General features: G+C 38.4%; 1 protein-coding gene and 1 long non-coding RNA gene across 4 annotated transcripts; both read right to left on the bottom strand.

Moving 5' to 3' along the window:
- Window positions 1-976: 976 nt before the first annotated feature.
- On the bottom strand, window positions 977-3,499 carry CPT2 (Carnitine palmitoyltransferase 2). The gene is made up of 3 exons (XM_018008818.2): window positions 2,312-3,499; window positions 1,456-2,250; window positions 977-1,393 (listed from the first exon to the last, which is right to left on the bottom strand). The coding sequence occupies exons 1-3, from the start codon at window positions 3,382-3,384 to the stop codon at window positions 1,234-1,236; spliced, it is 2,028 nt and encodes a 675-aa protein (XP_017864307.1). The 5' UTR covers window positions 3,385-3,499; the 3' UTR covers window positions 977-1,233.
- An 11,188-nt stretch (window positions 3,500-14,687) lies between these two features.
- On the bottom strand, window positions 14,688-17,771 carry LOC149269470 (uncharacterized). 3 transcript variants are annotated; one of them, XR_016269804.1, is made up of 4 exons: window positions 17,030-17,771; window positions 15,921-16,943; window positions 15,406-15,834; window positions 14,688-15,281 (listed from the first exon to the last, which is right to left on the bottom strand). It is a non-coding gene; the product is annotated as an uncharacterized LOC149269470 (long non-coding RNA). The 3 variants fall into 3 exon arrangements; XR_016269803.1 differs by having other exon boundaries at window positions 15,406-16,943; XR_016269805.1 differs by having other exon boundaries at window positions 14,688-15,344; window positions 15,406-16,943.
- Window positions 17,772-18,337: the final 566 nt, after the last annotated feature.

An 18,337-nucleotide genomic window follows, 5' to 3' on the forward strand; every position in this document is an offset into this window, starting at 1 on the left:
AGAAATTCTCGCATTTGTATAGTTAAACAGATTTGGTTTACTAGTTAGCTATAGCCTGTTAAAAATATTCAGACTAAAAACCTTACAATTTATACACATCGGACGAGAATACATGTATCTAATATATCTGTACATTAAGCATTATATGATAACAGTGTAATCCGAATTTTATATGGTAAATAAAAATGTAAAAGTATTTCAGTGGCAACATATTCACTGAAGAATGCCCAGCATATTTAGGGATAGAAGGAATAATATGAATATTTTCATTAATATTACATGGATAACACTGGAGTAGCTTACCAAGAGAAATGCATATACTCGTCTAGCAGCTGAGAGAAGAGTGTAAGAAAAAGCAAAGGCAGTCAACAGTTAAGCGAGTTAATTAATTTTAACTACGCCTTCAAAGTAGGTTGCTCGGCTAGAGAATTACCCGTCGCTCCCCTTCCATGAGTCTTTGGACCCAGCCACAGTGGCGGCATAAAAATTGTTGCCCATCGTGATACCCCATGAGCAAATTTTGTTTATGTATTTTCCGCGGCATATTTATATGCGTTTGCTTGAAAGGCAGTTGGCAACAAAATTGGCGATAAATCAACTGATAATGTCAGCGCATTTAACGACAGCGACATGGTAGCAAAGGTGGCGCGGGGCCTGGCCCCAGGGCTGGAGTTGTCGGCGTGACGGGAGTCGGGTTCATTGCGGTTGCCAACAGCAATATTTTGATAAACTTTGTCGGGAAACACGGCCTGGCGTGTGGAATGGCCTCGGAATGGGTACAAATCAGATGGCAACTTGACAGTCGTCACAAGTTTTGGGTTCTCTGCTTTCGTCAGAGCCCCAATCAGCGACCCCGCCCACTTTGTGCTTTTGCATAGCAAACGAAGGTGCTGATGAAACAAGAATGGGAAATTGTAGGCGGGAAAGTTTTGCATACTAAATATCTACGACAAACGCTCTAATTAAAGCGAATATCTGACTGAGAATAGAAAACGGGTTTATTTATAGAACTCCGACCAAAATAAATTAAATTATTCTATTTACATAAAAGAAATTTAAACCCAAATGCAAAGCTATATGTTTTTTGGTTTTACCAATAAAATTGCATAGCTTGGAATAAGGTATTGCAAATCAAACACCTTCGTAATAAATTAAACCCTTTTTGACCAACCCTTCAAATCTTGACATCTTAATTTTCACTTTCTGGGGACACTTATCTCCCATTGTGAGCATTTAGTTCCTTTGCTCCACTTTTACAGCTCTGCTGCTGCGCTCAATTATAGCGCATATTTGATCAAATGCCGATTCCAGGCTTTCAATAAACTTCTTGCCATCAGCCTGATTCTTATATGAGGTCACAATAGCGCCTGCAAAATCGTTTTGAATGGAGTAGCTGCAAAAATGGAAAAACAGTTAAAGATAGACTGAACGAAAGAAACGTGAGAATTTACGAACCCTACGCCGAAGCCATCCTTGACTACGGGGCCGAAGGAGCCGGCGACCACAGTGTCGGTGCCCAGCGTGGAGGTGCTTATTATATTATAGTTGATGCGTTTGTAGGCTTCAGTCTCGAATAGCGCCGGTTGCGGCAGCCCCTCCAGCTGTGCCGTGTGCCTTAGAGCAAACAAATGGCGATCAAAGCCCTGACCCATTGCGGCTTCCTTGGTAAGCTGGCCGTGCACGCGGCTGCACCTATCAATCATGGCGCGCAGTTCCCCGGCGCTGAGCTGCTTTTGTGCTGGCTGCAGCACTGCCTCGCAGAAGCCTTTGGTCGCCATTGTGCAAGGCCGCATTGTCTCGGTTCGGCCATGCCGAAACGCTGAAGTGCTGCAGGACTCGTAGGTGCCCACATAGCGATCAAATGCCTGCCGATAGGCCAGCTGAAAAGAGAGCTGTATGATGGAATCCGGACTCAGGCCATGTTGCTTGCAGGTGCCTTTGTTGAGCTGCCTGTATTGCAGATAGTTCATGTCCAGGCTATCAACGATGGTGGCATTTTTGGCATAAGCGGCTTCCACTGCTGCTTTAGTTCGGTCGTCGATTTCAAAGTTCAGCGGACGGACATTCATACTATCGCCATGAGCTGGCGTATGGGGAGTGGCCTCCGACACGAATGGCTGCTTCAGCATGTCTCTGTAGATCTCGTTGAAGTAGCGCAGCACAGCGACGCCATCGCCCCAAGAGTGCTCAAAATTTAGGGCAGTGACGCCGTCGGCGCTGATCAGCAGAGATATGGATTTGTCAAACCAGCTGGAATATGAGGAGGAATGGGTATTAAAACTGTATCCGGCAGTGTAAGATAACTACTTACCGATTCGTTGCCTTGCCCGCCAGCTGGTGCTTTAGCATGGGCACAGGGTCAGCCTCGTTAAAGAGGCCATCTTCTTCAGAGTCCAGACAAAGGCAGAACAGTGCCGCATCCACCTCACGCTGCAAGAGATCAGCGTTCTTGGGATTGCTTATTAGATGTTCTCGCGTCTGAGCCCACTCATCGCGTTGCGAGGTGGTGAGCACACCCAACGGCACTTTGGCTGGCTCGCGTTGCGAATCCGTTTCAAGAATGCTCTTTAGGCGACCCAGTATTACGCTGGGGCTCTCAATGTAGCCGCTGGTGTCGAGTACATTCATGGCATACATGTTTCCGCGTCGCATGACAAGAATGTGCTTGGATTCCGGCGATTGCACCAGCTCATCCTTGCCCAGCTTTGGAATGCGGCTGGTGCCAAACAGACGGCTGTATTGGCTCATGTCCAGGGGAAAGGCCTTGAAGGCATACGAAGCGTACGTGGCAAAGGCCTTGGGCGCCACGGCCATCCAGCGACGATAATTGTCCGTGTCGGTCTTCTTCGGATTCATATGATAAACCTCAGGCTCCAGATTATTGGCTTGTAGCGATCGCCAGAAGCGAAGTGAGCTAATTATTAGATTCGTGGCTCGCGTCACCTGTGGCTGGTACTCAGGTCGCGGGTCGCCACGCATAACAAGCAGCGGATTGTAGTTGAGCGGCAGCGGGGCTCGATCGGAGAGGTACATATCGAACCAGGGCTGCGAGATGTAACTGGTGTGCTTGTTGGCTGCATCGCGCTGCTTCAGCTTCGCATGCAGCTCCATGCCGATGCCTTGGCGAAACTCTTCGACCACTTGTTGCGTCTCTCGGTGCTCATCAGGAGTGAGTATGGGCTGCACGGAGGCCAGAAAGCGTTCACAGGTCTTTTCCAGCAGCGGTATTGGCAACCGGGGCAGAGAGCGTTGAAAGTAGAGCGTTGGCAACTTTGAGTTTTGCAAGTATTGGTAATGAGTGCCGTGCGTCGTGGTTGTTGTGGCATGCCGCGTCGCAGCCGCAGCGGCGGCAAAATGACTTGTATTTACTTTTAATCGAAACATTCTTTTCTATTGAAGCCGGTAATTGAAAACAAAGCGCGATGCAAGGGCGAAGTCCACTAGTTGACGAAAACAAAGCGCAGAAACAACAACAAACTGCGGAACACATCTGTTTGGTAGATTTAGGTATTTTTTGGTATTTGACTAGATCACAGCTGATCGCTATCGTAATGTCTTATCGATATATCGCATGTGGGCGCAATTAATCGAAGTCGTTCAAATAGAAAATTCAGTTGATATTTGAAATTGAATTTAATTCTAAGTACAACATCAATTGCATTTTAAGGTAATTCTAAACGAAAGCAAATTTGTTTTTTTATCGATTCATTGTTTGTATTGGCTTGCAAATTCTTTTTCGGACTTTCACCTTTCGCACGGTGAACCCGTGCGCAAATAGCGGTTCATGTTTGCATTTGAACAGACGGGCGGAGCTTACTGTTGTTGCTGTTGGGCTTGTCGACTTGGTCGCTGTCAAACAAGTCTGCTTGGATTATTGACTTGACCGTTGCAAAGGGACGACCGACCTCAGGTGCGCTAAATAAATAAATGGGCACACAAAAATTAGAGACGAATAAGATATTTGAATTTGCATGCAAATTGTATGCTTTTGGCGAATTTAACGAGCAACCTTTGCTCATCGATTTCGAAAACAAATATAAAATATTTACCATAAAAACTTTTCCCTCGATTCCTGAAATGTAAGAGCAATGCGTTTCGAGAAACGGCTTGGTTGGCCACTAGTGGCTTGACTTGCACAGTTATATTAATATTTGCATAAAATTGCGAACGCAGAATCCAAGTGTGAATATGGAAGGAAATGCGGATGCGGATGCGAATACGAATGCGATTGCGAGTGTGGACGCGGATGGGTTGCAGTGTAATTGGCCAAAGTGAAATTGCGTTAATATTTAACAAGCCAACAGAAGGGCAAAGCGATGAGTGTAACGAGGATCCAGCTTCAGCTAAAGCTGTCTTGGGTGAGAAAAAACGAGGCAAAATTATGCGATAAACGTCGAGGGTCATGAAGAATAAAGCGGCTGAAGTTTAGCGGTTAAATTCAGCCATGGGGACTTTAAATGTTTAAATTATCTCGTAAGGTTACTTGGCAAGCAATGAGGCAAACCCTTAAATGGAAAATTTAATCTACATTTGCGCTAATATGATTTATTCAGCCAATGATTGTGTGATTCCTCGTTAAATGATATAATTCAATATATTCGTCAGATGGCAAATAAAATTTTATGAATTTCAATTTTAATAATTAATTCCAATAAATGCCACAAGCTGTAAATTTTATTTTGTATTAATTAATGTCATGCACGAAAAAGAAAAACTCGAAATTTATTCTGATGATTAATAAAATTGAATAACGACAATTTTAATTTTTGCCGCGTGATTTCCTTATGAACATAATTAATTCTTAAACATTTTTAAACTTATTATAATTATTTATATATTTCTTTATACCGTGGACCCATTGAAAATGGTATATCGAGGATTTGCTTATTGTATGTAAGATCAAAAGAAGGTCAAGTAGACATATTCTTAATTAAGGCGACGTGCTGATCAATTTCGCCCTGGCGTCTCTTCGTTCCGTCTGTATGTTCGTGTGAATGCGTTGATCTCTGAAGATATACCTGCTAGAGACTCAAAGTTGTGGGCATGCTCGTGAATATCTTAAAATTGATAAATAGTCCCGTTTCTTGGTTATTGAAAATAAGTTATAAAATCTTGTATCCTACATCTTGGGAGCCAGAGTATTTTGGTGTACTTGTTGGAATCTTCCGTTTTGTTATAATATTAATTTCCCCTAAGTATTTCGTTAAGGCTTTTCTTCTTAGTATTTCTCCTGAGTATTTCCCCTTTGATGCTTTGCTGAACGATCACCCACCTTATTTCACTGCGCTGCACGACTCCCTCGCACCAGGCCTGACTGAAGACTGAAGAAATGCTGCAGCTCCAGCCCTTTATATAGGGCGAACCTGAGTCGCGTCAAATGTTAGGCCCGGTGCCAGGTAGGCGTCGTTTCAGTGGAATTTGAAGTGACCAATGGAAACTATCTCTGCTGCTATAAGCCTTCTAGCTTCGTTTTACCAGCTTCTAGCTTCGTTTATGAATACCAAGTGAATACTGCTGCATATATGTATGTATTGTATACTGATGATCCTTTGTGGTTATTGCTTGCTTTTCTTAGGCAGACAGACGGAGAGACACAACGTGAGATGGACAGTTTGACAGACACATATACAGACAAACATACAAACAAATACTACATATATGTAGGCAAAGAAACACGTATAGTTAAATCATTCCGTTGTTCAAGAATATATATATACATATATTATAAAAGTTGATAAGCTATTTAGCTTATGTTCATTAATAAAATAATTATTCGAAGGCATAGGACACAGTCTCTCCTCTTACGGACTGGGACTTCCTCATAGTCTTCCTCTTTTTTCAAGAATTTATTATCAATAGGCCAACAGACCATTTTCAAATAGGGCAGATCTAGGTAGATCCGGAAATGGGCTAAACTGGCATCACTGATTGCAGTCTCATGCGTGAGTATGCGTGCATATGTTGATTCTTGTGCAAGCTGACAAATCGAAGTATTATTGAAATACTAGTCAATTGAAGGGTTCAGGGGATCTCATAGTCTAGCAGAGGAATGGTCTAGTCGTAGCCTTCTAATTTGTTATGTATATGTACATGTATATGTATGTATATATATATATATATATAAATTTAATTTACTTAGCCCTCAATTCTATATTAAATTAGAGACGAGAGAAAATTGGGACAGAGAGAGAGAGAGAGAGAGAGAGAGAGAGAGAAAGAGAGAGAGAGAGAGAGAGAGAGAGAGAGAGAGAGATAGTGGCCGACAGATGGAGACGAGAAATTAATTCAAGGAAAATGTTACAGAAATATTTATGAATGCGAAATCAACGTTTTTTTTTTTTTTTTTTAAGGTGAGTGCAGAAAGCGGACAACAGAAGCTTCGGTTATTTGGGTTGAGGTGGGACGCGGAATGACGCGACCATTTGTCTGCTCGAAAGGAATGCGAACGAGCGCATGCAAAAGGTCAAACTGTCAGGGGATTCTGAATTGGATCTCGGACAAGGCACAGAGCGGGGACGACTGTCAGCCAATTGTTAGTTTGTGTTTGTTGAATGGTGCGAAATAAATAAAGACGATTTCAGCTGCTCTTGACGGGCTATTGAGCAGCGCAAGGAAATGGAAAGCGGCGACAGCAAGGCGCTTTAGCTAAGGGTCGATCAGGTGAGTCCGAAAAACACGATTTATACATTTGGGCTTACGCTTTAGTGCATTATAAAAGCAAGTGTTTTGCTATTCAATGATTTACATATATGCGTCAGCATAAAAGCTGGCATCAAAATAACAAAGGTGACGCAGCTCCAGCGCGAGCAACAATTTGCAATTTGCATATGTGTGTGGAGCAGCATCATTGTCAACTGGGGAGTTGACAGGAAGCAGAGAATGGAGATGAACATGCCTCAGTGCACCTCAACGAGATTAAAAAGCTAAATAAAGACGACGACAAAAAGAAATTAAATATATTCAAAGCTTAAGAAAACTGCCAGCCACTGAGGACCTTGAGCCATGGGCTGCGGGCCGAGCGCTGCGGGCTGTGGGCATGTCCTGATGTGAGCTTTCTTTGTGGATGTTGTTGTTGCTGTTACAATTTGCACCGCAGGCATTCGAAAGTCAATTTGGATTTAATTTCATGTTCGGGGCGTGCATGACAAATAAGAAGAGCCAGCCAACCAGGCCAGCCGCAGGCCTACACTGCCTGCCAACAGCTAATGTTCATTTAACTTAATATTCCGTCTGCATCTCTTAATTTCGATAATTCGAAATGGCAATGCTTCATAGGTCAGTTAATAAAGCTCAGCAAACTCATTAATTTGATGTCCACTGAGAGAATCCCACACACACAGACACCGTTGTTTACTTTGTTATTAATTTATGGTCAGCAGACAAAAACATAATTAATATGCGACCGAAATATGTGCATGATGTGAGTCGTCCAGCATCCATTACATGATAAGAATGTCAGAGTTCAGCGACATTCCACAATCGATACTTAAAGCAACAAAGATAATGTGGAATTACCAAACTTTAATTGGAATTTTCCTTCGCAGAGAAAAAGGTATTTCAGAAAAATGTATTTAACGCTAATCGTTAATACCTTTTATTATGGCCAAATGGAAACTTTCAATTTAAGTCACTTAATATTTGTAAATTTCTTAAAGTCCGATCAGTCGACTTCAGCTAGCTATATGCAATCGATGTTGGAAAAGGTTATTAAAAATATTAAAGTGAAAATGGGGATTCTAATTACTTGACAATTAAGTAAAAGTAAACCTATATTTTATTTTGATTATTATAAGCTATATTCAATTCTTTTATTTAATGTGCATCTTAACTGAAACTCGCATATTTGTTTTTATTATTCTCTCAACATTTGTATATTGTTATAATATAATATATATGTATTCATTAATAGTAATTAATAAAAATATATATATTCGTTTTACTAGCATTTCAAGCATTCCAAGGAATGAGTTATATCCTAATTAATCGGTACCCGCAGATGAATCAATTATAGGCAATAGAAAATGATTTATACTAATATTTTCCGTTTTGACTAAGTCTTAATTAACAATTACTATATTCGTTTGTTTAATGAACGTACAGATATTAACTCATTTTAAATAAATCAGTCTATACATAACTAATTATTTAATAATTTAATTAATTTTAATAATCAGTCCCTTGTCATTATATGTCATTATATCATCCACATACAATAACCATCTACAGTTGAATATATATAAACAATGGTGTTAGCCATATATATTTTACCATTTTCCCAAGCTTTAGACCAATTCTCCATGCTCATAATAAGCAGAGAATTCAGCCTGAATGTATTTATTTTCATTTTGTGAACGATTCCGAAAACCTTGTGCATATCCACGTTTCCGCTTAACAAATTGAATTGAATTTGATTTAAATGAAAAATTAGATATTTGGCTTAGCCATTAAAATTTGGCTTATACATATTTCAACAAATTACATTACAAATTGTTTTGCTCTGTGTGCGAGTGTGTGCCTGTGTGGATACTTGTGCTTGTGTGTGTGATTTTGATTTTGGGCAACGTGTGAAAGAGGCGGAGTCATGAGCGCCGAATCATTTGATGAAGGCCAGACAAATTACCGCGTGCTGTGTTTTGTGCTCGCTTCAGCCATGGTAGATTGCCTGAGCGTGGAAAACACAATATCATTTATCACGGAGGCAACAACAACAACACGAGACGCATTAAATTGCTATAAAGTCAACGCGCAGATGAATACGCCGTTCATGCGAGCGAGTGGGATGAGTGGAAGAGATGAAAGGAGCAAAGGACATGCAACTTTTGCTTGTTATAAATTCAATTTTTCACGACTCAAAGAGCTCTAAAGCTGCTGTGCTGTTCGGCCAGGCACATGCCTCGTAATTACTCGAGATTCTGGCAGACGGGGCAGCCCGAAAGCAAATTGAAATGTTTGCTTTGACTTTGGCCCGATTTCAGTCGTTTTCCTTTCTTTATTTTTAGACTCATTCACGAAAGTGAAATGAGTATATTGGTTTTGTGCAATGTCCGTCTTGCTGTCCGTCCGTCTGTCCGTCTGTCCGTCTGTCCGTCTGTCCGTATGAACGCAATCTATTTCGGCGCTATTGAAGCTAGAGACTTGAAATTTGGAACACATACTCGTGTATATCTCCGATTTATAAAGTGTTAAAATTTTCCCGATCCGCCCACTAGGGGCGTGGCAAATCGGAAAATGCATTTTCCGATATACCAGAAATCATGTTTGTTGAAGAGCTAGAAAGCTGAAATTTGGTATGTAGGTCCGCGCCAACCACCCAAGATCACAAGCTATGGCGGATATATCTCCGCCCATTAGGGGCGTGGCAAATCGGACAAAACTGTATCTCCTAAAGTTATAAACCTAGAATGCTGAAATTTTGCACGTAAGCTAATGTTTTAATTCTATGAAGATGGGTGAAAAAATTATATATCTACGTCCCTTAGGGGCGTGGCAAATCGGACCTGAAGATATAGTGATTTTTCGAATTCTGCTATATTTTAGGCACTATTGATGCTAGAGATCTGAAATTTGGTATATATACGCGGGTTGATCACCCAAGTCCAACGAGCTATGGTAGATATATGTCCGCCCATAGGGGGCGTGGCAAACCGCAAAAGTTTATATCTCCTACAATTTAAGAGCTAGAAGCTTCAAATTTGGATAGTTAAGTTACTGGTAGCCTCCTCTATCGATGTCCCAAAAATAATTTTTATGCCTCTTTAGGGGCGTGGCATATCGAAAAATACCCTGTAATTTTCACATTTTTTGAGCGTAAGAATTCAAATTTTGCATTTAGGTAACCGGTTACTCGTTCTAAGAACTGGCTAAAATTGAGGAGTCGACGGCCACTAGGGGCGTGGCAATCGGCATTTACAGTGCCCGTATCGCGACATTTATATGCGTCAGCCATCTATTTATGCATTTGTACATATAAATAAGCTTAATAGATATTCATAATACAAAAGGAAACATTTTTATGAATTTAAAAAAATTTAAAAGAAGCTAAAATAACAAAAATTTGCAATTTACAAAAAAGTGTTTTCCGCGGGATTTGAACTCGCACCCAACCCAAACAGCATGTTTGTCAAAATAGCTAAAATAATGGTCGTCGGCGCTTCAGCCTACAGCACCACCGCGTCGTTTCGATCAATAGAAGTTAAAACGAAATCACATTATTGTTATGACGCCACATAGCAAAGAAAAGCCAGAGTGGTGGCTGGAAATTCAAAAACAATGCAAAGACAAATCAATCGCAACGAGATTCTTAGAATATGCTAGAGTACGCATTTATGTGTGCATACATACACACATACAAATGAGCGCGTGTATAAGGCTGGAATGCTTGATGCTATGCGTGCAGACTTACATATATACATATGTATGTATTTGCATATATGTATTTGAGGGCTATTTAAGAAGAATCAAATTTAAACTTATAAAATTATTCGACTAAGAAAATGAAAAGTATTAAGTGCCATTCAGTCAAGCTCGCACCTTCCCAATAAAATATCTATTTTATAAAAAACGAAAAATGTATGAAAAAAAAAAAAAAAAACATAGTAGAGGTTCGAACCTCCCTACTCTAACGTTACTTGCGTCGCCCTTAGCACCCGCGCCATTGCTTTGCTCGAGCACTCAGCTACTAAAATAGAATAGCTTAATAAGAGAGCGTCATCAGACAAAACTACAGTAACGGCTAGAAAGTCCAGAAATCAATCGAAATTCTAAGAATGTGAGAAAAGGCGCGCTTCTGTCTGTACGCATAGAATAGACGATGAGTGTGTGCACATGTATAGTAAAATCGCGCTGATCTGCTGCTAGCTTGAAGCCGGTATCCAATATATGGATATAAATACATGTATATTATTAAAAGTCAAAATTGTATAAATTATATACATATGCATGTAATTTGAATGCAATTATGCAATGATCATAGCAATAGCTATCGATGATTTTCCCATTTTAAATGGGATCATGCCCTGTTTTTTGTTGCGCACTAGACTTGAAAATTGCACTATATACTCTGGTTGACAGCGTTTGGGCTGTGAATGAGTCTTCTGCAATCGGTATCGCCCGACTGCAACGTTCTTACTTGTTATTTTTGCTTTTATTTTTATTTGTATTCTATTTTTACTTGAGGATTGCGTGCTCGCGAGTTCTCTGGCCAGCTTTATGGCCAGCAATTAAGAACTGAAGTGCGCGGCCCGCCGCCGAAAATAGGCAACACTTTCGCACATATGCCGTGCTCTCCGCCATTAATCAAGAGAGCGTCGGCTGCTGCTGCTGGCCAAGCCCTACTAGAGGACGCCAGTAATGACCCTTAAATTGCCTGTTACACGGCAATTGTAATGAGATCGAAATGTACGGCCAAATAAATCATGAAATATACTCAATCCTATATATGATGTATACAAAATATATATTTTCAACAGCAACGCCAAACAAGGATGCTTGTTTGCTCTACCAGCCTGAGCCTCAGCCATTGCCATTGCTATTGGCATTGCGGATCCCATTACCATTGCCATTGTGTCGCACTCATTGGGCAGAGTTGCCCGTTTGTTGGTTTCTCATTAAAATTATTGTAGCCGTTTTATGCGCATGCAAAAATGCGGTTTATTGAATTATTTTTGCGAATTTTTCTTTCCTCTTTGTTTCGGGCCAAATTGAAAATACCAGTCGAAAGTATGTGATTGACGACAAAAACCCATCGAAAGTAGAAGCCCGCTGCGTGTTTTGTTTTAGGGATTCTCGCATCGCAACTTTGACGCTTACAGGATTTAGTAGTCGGTCCTTTGCGAGTTGCAAATTGGAAATTTGAAATGAATCTGATCAAATTTAGAATTAAAAGCTGTTTAAGTTTTTATTTACATATTCTAGATATAAGACTACCAAGGTGGTAATTCTTGTTCTATGGGCATGATATCCTCGCATAACTATGTACATATGTCAATCAATTTCACAAATAAGGAAAAAGTATTCATCCACTCACACTTTTTTGTGAGGTTCCTTGGTGCAAGCCGAGTAGCACTTCATATACAACATAATTTCCGTATATGCTGTTCAAAAGCAGACAGATGGATGCACTTCAACCGGAACAAGTTGACAAAGTGAATTTAATAATATGGATGATTTCGATTTGTGTATCGACTCTACAATATACTCTATTTACCGAGTTATATGTTTGTCAAGTTGAATTCAATTTTAGTCACCACAATTAAAAAAAAAAAAAAAAAAAAAAAAAAAAAAACAGTTTAATATTTGAGCAGAAAGAGGCAACAGAGTTTATATAAAATACATGTATAAAAAGCGAATCTTAGGGATTTTCTGGGAATTACGTATGCTGGGGCGCAGTCCGGTGCCTTTGGCCAGTGCAGTGAGAGTCCAGAGTATTTCGGGCAGACGTGATTGCCTTTGTAATGCATTTATTTGCATATTTACCTGCTGCAGAGCAGATGGTTTGGAATTTTCTCTTATTTAAAGTGAGTCTGCGGGTGATGGCTGAGATTGAAATGCAGCTACGATATGAGGAATGCAAATTGAATTGCCTGACAGTTGGCAGTTGGAAGCTGGCAAATGGCAAATGGCAAATGGCAGTTAGTAGTTGGCAGTTGGCAGTTGAGCGAAGATATTCGATTCCACGGCATGGCAAGACTGTGCGTGTGTGTGTGTGCATAGTTGTAAAGCACGCCAAATGGATCGATAAGTAAATGACAATTATTTAAATTCAACTTAGTTGGTGTTCATGCGTGTCGTTCTAGTTTGGCGTGTAATCGCATTCCCATTGCATTGCCAGCGCTTTGCTTTGTTATTCGACAACACTGACTGGCTGAATCGTCATCATATTCCTCTTCGCAGCTGTGGCTGCGGTTCAATACCTGCAATGCAGGGGCTTTGTGCTAAGCAGACACCCGAATACTCTGCAGTATGAGCATTCTATTCTGGCTGTGCCATGCAGTGGTTGGCCACAAACGACGACAGAATCGACCGCAGAGAGCTTTTAATTGGATGAAATGGGTTGGACATGTGGCCAATTGATGGTGGCTCCTTCTTGTGGGCGCATCGAGGAGGTTGTGGCTTACCACACGACCGGGATAAGTCTGTAACGCCGCATGAGCTTTTGTTTTGCCAATGATGAGACGGATGTAAGCATGAACAGATGCCCTACCCAAAAATAGAGTGTCAAATGAGTCGAATTAAGATTACATGATAAGTACTGACAAGAATTCGAATGGATCTTAAATCCTTTGACTACCATAAATAGACATTCTATGAATAATGCTCATCTTATTTACAAATACGAAAAACATTTATCGCTCTCTTTTTGATCAAAATTAACTTCATATGTTATTAAAGTACTTTGTCGAATAAAATATTGTTGAAGTCTAATTTCGTCTTCATAAAAATTATTCCAACTTCTTACTGAAATCAACTGCTGTTAAGTGGAATTCTAAGTTTCAACGAGTCCAAATGAGCGAGGATGATGTGATGATGCACAGAAGGAATCCCAAGGAGACAATTATCGGCATAGCTTAGGCACTGCATATTCTCACATAGTGCACAATTATTTCAAACAAACAATTTGTTTTTATGTAAGTTAACTGTTCCACAGTTATATAAATATTTAAGCAGATATGTTAATAAGACCTTTAAGCTCAGCTCAGTACAGTTTCCTTTGCATGAATAATTGAGAGTCATTCAGACGGTTACATTCATCGGACAGACACTGAGTCGCCGCACGAAGTTGTATTTGCATTAACTTCTTGTTGAAGTCAGCTTAAGGGGACAATTGTGATGTACGTTCTAGTTTTTGCTCCTCATTCTTGCTCCTGTCCGTCTTACAGTTACTTCACTCTTCGCCTTACTTTGCTGCTCATTTGCACTTAAAGTTTCGCGGCGAAAGGCAGCGGATGCGGAGAGACTTGCACGATTTTTGCAGCTTAGTGCTAATTCCCAAGGAACTCAAACTGTACGCAGCCAGCCATAGTTACACTTCAAAAACACACAGACACACCCACACACACACACATCTATATATACAACTAAGGGCATAAAGTGCCATTTCGCATGAGTAAGTTGAGCAAAATTAAAAAAGAAAAAGAACAAGAAAAATAGAGCAGAAAAAAGGAATGTGAATTGCAAGAAACTCGCATACGAACCGTCGCGTCTTGGCTAAAATGAAATGCTGGCAACGTCCTGGCAAAAGGATGAGCCGGCAAACGCCACAGTGGCGCCCGAAGATTAAAGTGCAGCAAATTTAATTTTACTTGTTGTTCAGGCAAGTGCGAAAACAAGTTTTTATGCCCCGCAACGCATTGCCTCTGGCTAGCTGAGTACAACGAATGGCTTAAATACTTTCAGCCATCTAAGGGGAAACAGCTGCAGTGAGCCCAGGCAGAGCTTTGCAAAGGGCTTAGATTGAAGAGTTACTATGAAGATACTTCTTACTATAGTATTACTGCGGTCGTGCCGTATCTAGTCTCACATGTTAAACGTCTTTTGTATCATTAATGCGTCTTAATAATAATATTTATCGATAATGTACTTATATGTATTTATTATTTATATATATATTTATTTATATATATACTAGCTGGCCCGGCAAACGTTGCATTGCCCTCTATATTATTTCTAGGTAAAAAATTGTTGAAAGCTATGTTGTTCAGGCTGGGATACACTGATAAATTTATTAATCGGATTTTCATTCAAGCACCTTGTTGTAAACGACATTCTTCGTTTTTTGGTCGGGTGCAAGAACAAATAATGCGGATCGTTTGCCAACACGTGAGCATGCCACGTACAATTGACCATGAGAAAAACACGCATTTTCTAGATTGAGGCCACAAATAGTCAAAGATTGGCCCTGTGACTTGTTGATCGTCATGGCGAAGGCAAGACGAAGCGGGAATTGAATTCGTTTAAATTCAAAAGGCATATCTGTTGAGCTCATCGGAATCCTAGGAATAAGAACTTCCTCATCTTTAAATTTTCCTTTGAGTATCAACGCGTGAATCACATTGCTCATCAGTTTTCTTATCACCAAACGCGTTCCATTGCACAGTTTTGGTTGGTTTAAATTTCTAAGCATGCAAATCATGGAGAATTGCTCTTTTCATAGCTGTGTTCATTTCTTGACGCCGGTCAAGTTGTTCTTCCATATTGCCCATGAAGTATATTTGCAAGAATTTTTGCTGTGCATCTTCAATAGGTTGCAATGATCCAATGCGATGGCAAATCTGGCCTTGAATCTTTAAATTCAAAGCCATAGTTATAGTTATATTTACAAACACTATTTACAGAAATCTAACAAACTACATTATTCAAAATTTTTTTTTGGCAGTCATAGAAAATAAAATTTTTAACGTAAATTACCTTAAATATCCGTCTCCAATATTTTCCGCCCCAAATTATGTCATTTGGAAACAGGCATTGTATTTTTGAGTGTTCGCTAGAAAATGTCGTGATTCTAGTGTTTCGCCATAAAGCAGGGAACGCAATGGCTATGGTGACCGCTAATGGCAATGTCACTTAACCACTAAGGCAGCACAAACCGGGCGTTTCACCAGCAAACTTCAATGCGCCACAATGCTAGCAAACAACGTCCATTGGACCAATGCAAACTAAACGATTCAAGCTGTAATCAATGGTGCAATCATATCGAAACGCTGCTCGATTCAAATCAATCCTTGAACCATTTCTTATTGCCATTTCACTATTCGCTATTCCGTTGCCTAATTGCATTATGGGTCCGCCGGGAAAGATTAGATCTTCTAGGACGCGGCATTTTTATTAATAGTAATACTGCCCTCGCACAAAACCATATAAAACAATCGAGAAATATAAATATAAATAATTTACACAAATTTATGTTTGAGACAAACAAATACCTGAACTTTCGAGATATTTAGCTTTTTTTAATTTTTTCAGATTTTTGATTTGAAATATTTATAAAGTTTAAAAGTCCAAAAATATAAAAAGCCAAAAATACACTTTTTAATAATTAACTTTTTTTTTTTTAAATTTCGAATTTTGAATTTTTTAATTATTTTTTGAACAGTCAGGTTTTAATCTATTGATTTTTTTTTTGAATTATTGCCATTTCACGGGCTGCCTCTCTTTGAGAAGCACGAATTAAGGCCCTTCTTTGCTGGGTACTAACGCGGAGCCTTTCTCGGGCGATTTCTCGCTCTTCGTCAGATAATTGACTCGCGCTATTCCGTTGCCTAATTGCATTATGGGTCCGCCGGGAAAGATTAGATCTTCTAGGACGCGGCATTTTTATTAATAGTAATACTGCCCTCGCACAAAACCATATAAATCAATCGAGAAATATAAATATAAATAATTTACACAAATTTATGTTTGAGACAAACAAATACCTGAACTTTCGAGATATTTAGCTTTTGTAAAAGTCCAAAAATATAAAAAGCCAAAAATACACTTTTTAATAATTAACTTTTTTTTTTAAATTTCGAATTTTAAATTTTTTATTTATTTTTGATTAGTCAGGTTTTAATCTTTTGATTTTTTTTTTAATTTTTTCAGATTTTTGATTTGAAATATTTAGAATGTTTAAAAGTCCAAAAATATAAAAAGCCAAAAATACACTTTTTAATAATTAACTTTTTTTTTTTTTAATTTCGAATTTTGAATTTTTTAATTATTTTTTGAACAGTCAGGTTTTAATCTATTGATTTTTTTTTGAATTATTGCCATTTCACGGGCTGCCTCTCTTTGAGAAGCACGAATTAAGGCTCTTCTTTGCTGGGTACTAACGCGGAGCCTTTCTCGGGCGATTTCTCGCTCTTCGTCAGATAATTGACTCGCGCTATTCCGTTGCCTAATTGCATTATGGGTCCGCCGGGAAAGATTAGATCTTCTAGGACGCGGCATTTTTATTAATAGTAATACTGCCCTCGCACAAAACCATATAAAACAATCGAGAAATATAAATATAAATAATTTACACAAATTTATGTTTGAGACAAACAAATACCTGAACTTTCGAGATATTTAGCTTTTGTAAAAGTCCAAAAATACAATTTTTAATAATTAACTTTTTTTTTTTTAATTTCGAATTTTGAATTTTGAATTTTTTATTTATTTTTGATTGTTAGGTTTTAATCTTTTGATTTTTTTTTTTAATTTTTGCAGATTTTTGATTTGAAATATTTATAAAGTTTAAAAGTCCGAAAATATAAAAAGCCAAAAATACACTTTTTAATAATTACCTTTTTTTTTTTAATTTCGAATTTTTAATTTTTTATTTATTTTTTGAACAGTCAGGTTTTAATCTTTTGATTTTTTGCAGATTTTTGATTTGAAATATTTTTCCTTTTGATTTGAAATTTTTTTTTTTTTTTTTTTTTTTTTTTTTTTTTTTTTTTTTTTTTTGAATAGTCAGGTCTGCTCGAGGTCAGGAGACCGTAGACTGACTGACTACATTTGTTTATTTACTTCTACACTATTGTCAAAACTGTCACTGTTACCAAGCCTACTGGGTATAAAAAAAATTTGAACATTTGGGGAAAAAACCGCGTTTTTCAAGTATTCGGCAAATTTTTTCAGTATTTTTAAGACCCTATACTAAACTCGTTGCGGAGACAAATCCAACAAATCAAAAACCATGAAAATTGGTTCAGCCCAAATCAAGTTATAAGCAGTCTTCACTTTTACACAACTTTCTTTTATATATATAGATATATATATATATATATATATATATATATATATATATATATATATACAGTTACCATGCTACATAAATATGAATTGTTTTTCAATGAAATTCGAATTCGCTCAGTTGTTAAAGAAAACCCAAATATTTTGTATAATTCTTGTTAATAATCGTAATTACTATATTTGGATATAAATTTTCTTCTTCCTTCCTTCTTCTAAACATTATTATTTATACTTTTTTATTTTCAATTACTAATTTATATTGTATAAAGGTTTTAAGTTGAATACTAGAAAGCAAAGATATTAATGTGAATCACAGTATACTTATTGAGAGAGTGAACATCGGTTCTATAGCATACTTGGAGATCCTTGCTGTATATCAACGAGATGGTTTTACTGGCTTTACCTGCACAGTGCATACTTACGTCATCTTAAGACAGACGAACACATTTCGAGACAGATGGAGCTTGAAACCAATTGAGATAATTACCAGAATCAGAATATTGTTATGATGAATGTGTTATATATGTGTAATTGAATGAATATCTTTTATTATATATCTTTTATTTATATATCTTAAATTTAATCTTAATATTGTGTCATGACATATACTCTGAGCACAGGT

This window comes from Drosophila arizonae, chromosome 4 (assembly GCF_054131065.1).
Source record: "Drosophila arizonae isolate 15081-1271.41 chromosome 4, UAZ_ARI_1.0, whole genome shotgun sequence".
Taxonomy (NCBI): domain Eukaryota; kingdom Metazoa; phylum Arthropoda; class Insecta; order Diptera; family Drosophilidae; genus Drosophila; species Drosophila arizonae.

What these genes read in the sequence shown, in the direction of transcription:
- CPT2 (XM_018008818.2), bottom strand. Translation starts at nt 3,384, where the DNA reads ATGTTTCGATTAAAAGTAAATACAAGTCATTTTGCCGCCGCTGCGGCT. An exon ending in GCGGGCAAGGCAACGAATCG is followed by an intron (nt 2,251 to 2,311) that starts GTAAGTAGTTAT and finishes CTCATATTCCAG; the next exon opens with CTGGTTTGACAAATCCATAT. An exon ending in AAGGATGGCTTCGGCGTAGG is followed by an intron (nt 1,394 to 1,455) that starts GTTCGTAAATTC and finishes CCATTTTTGCAG; the next exon opens with CTACTCCATTCAAAACGATT.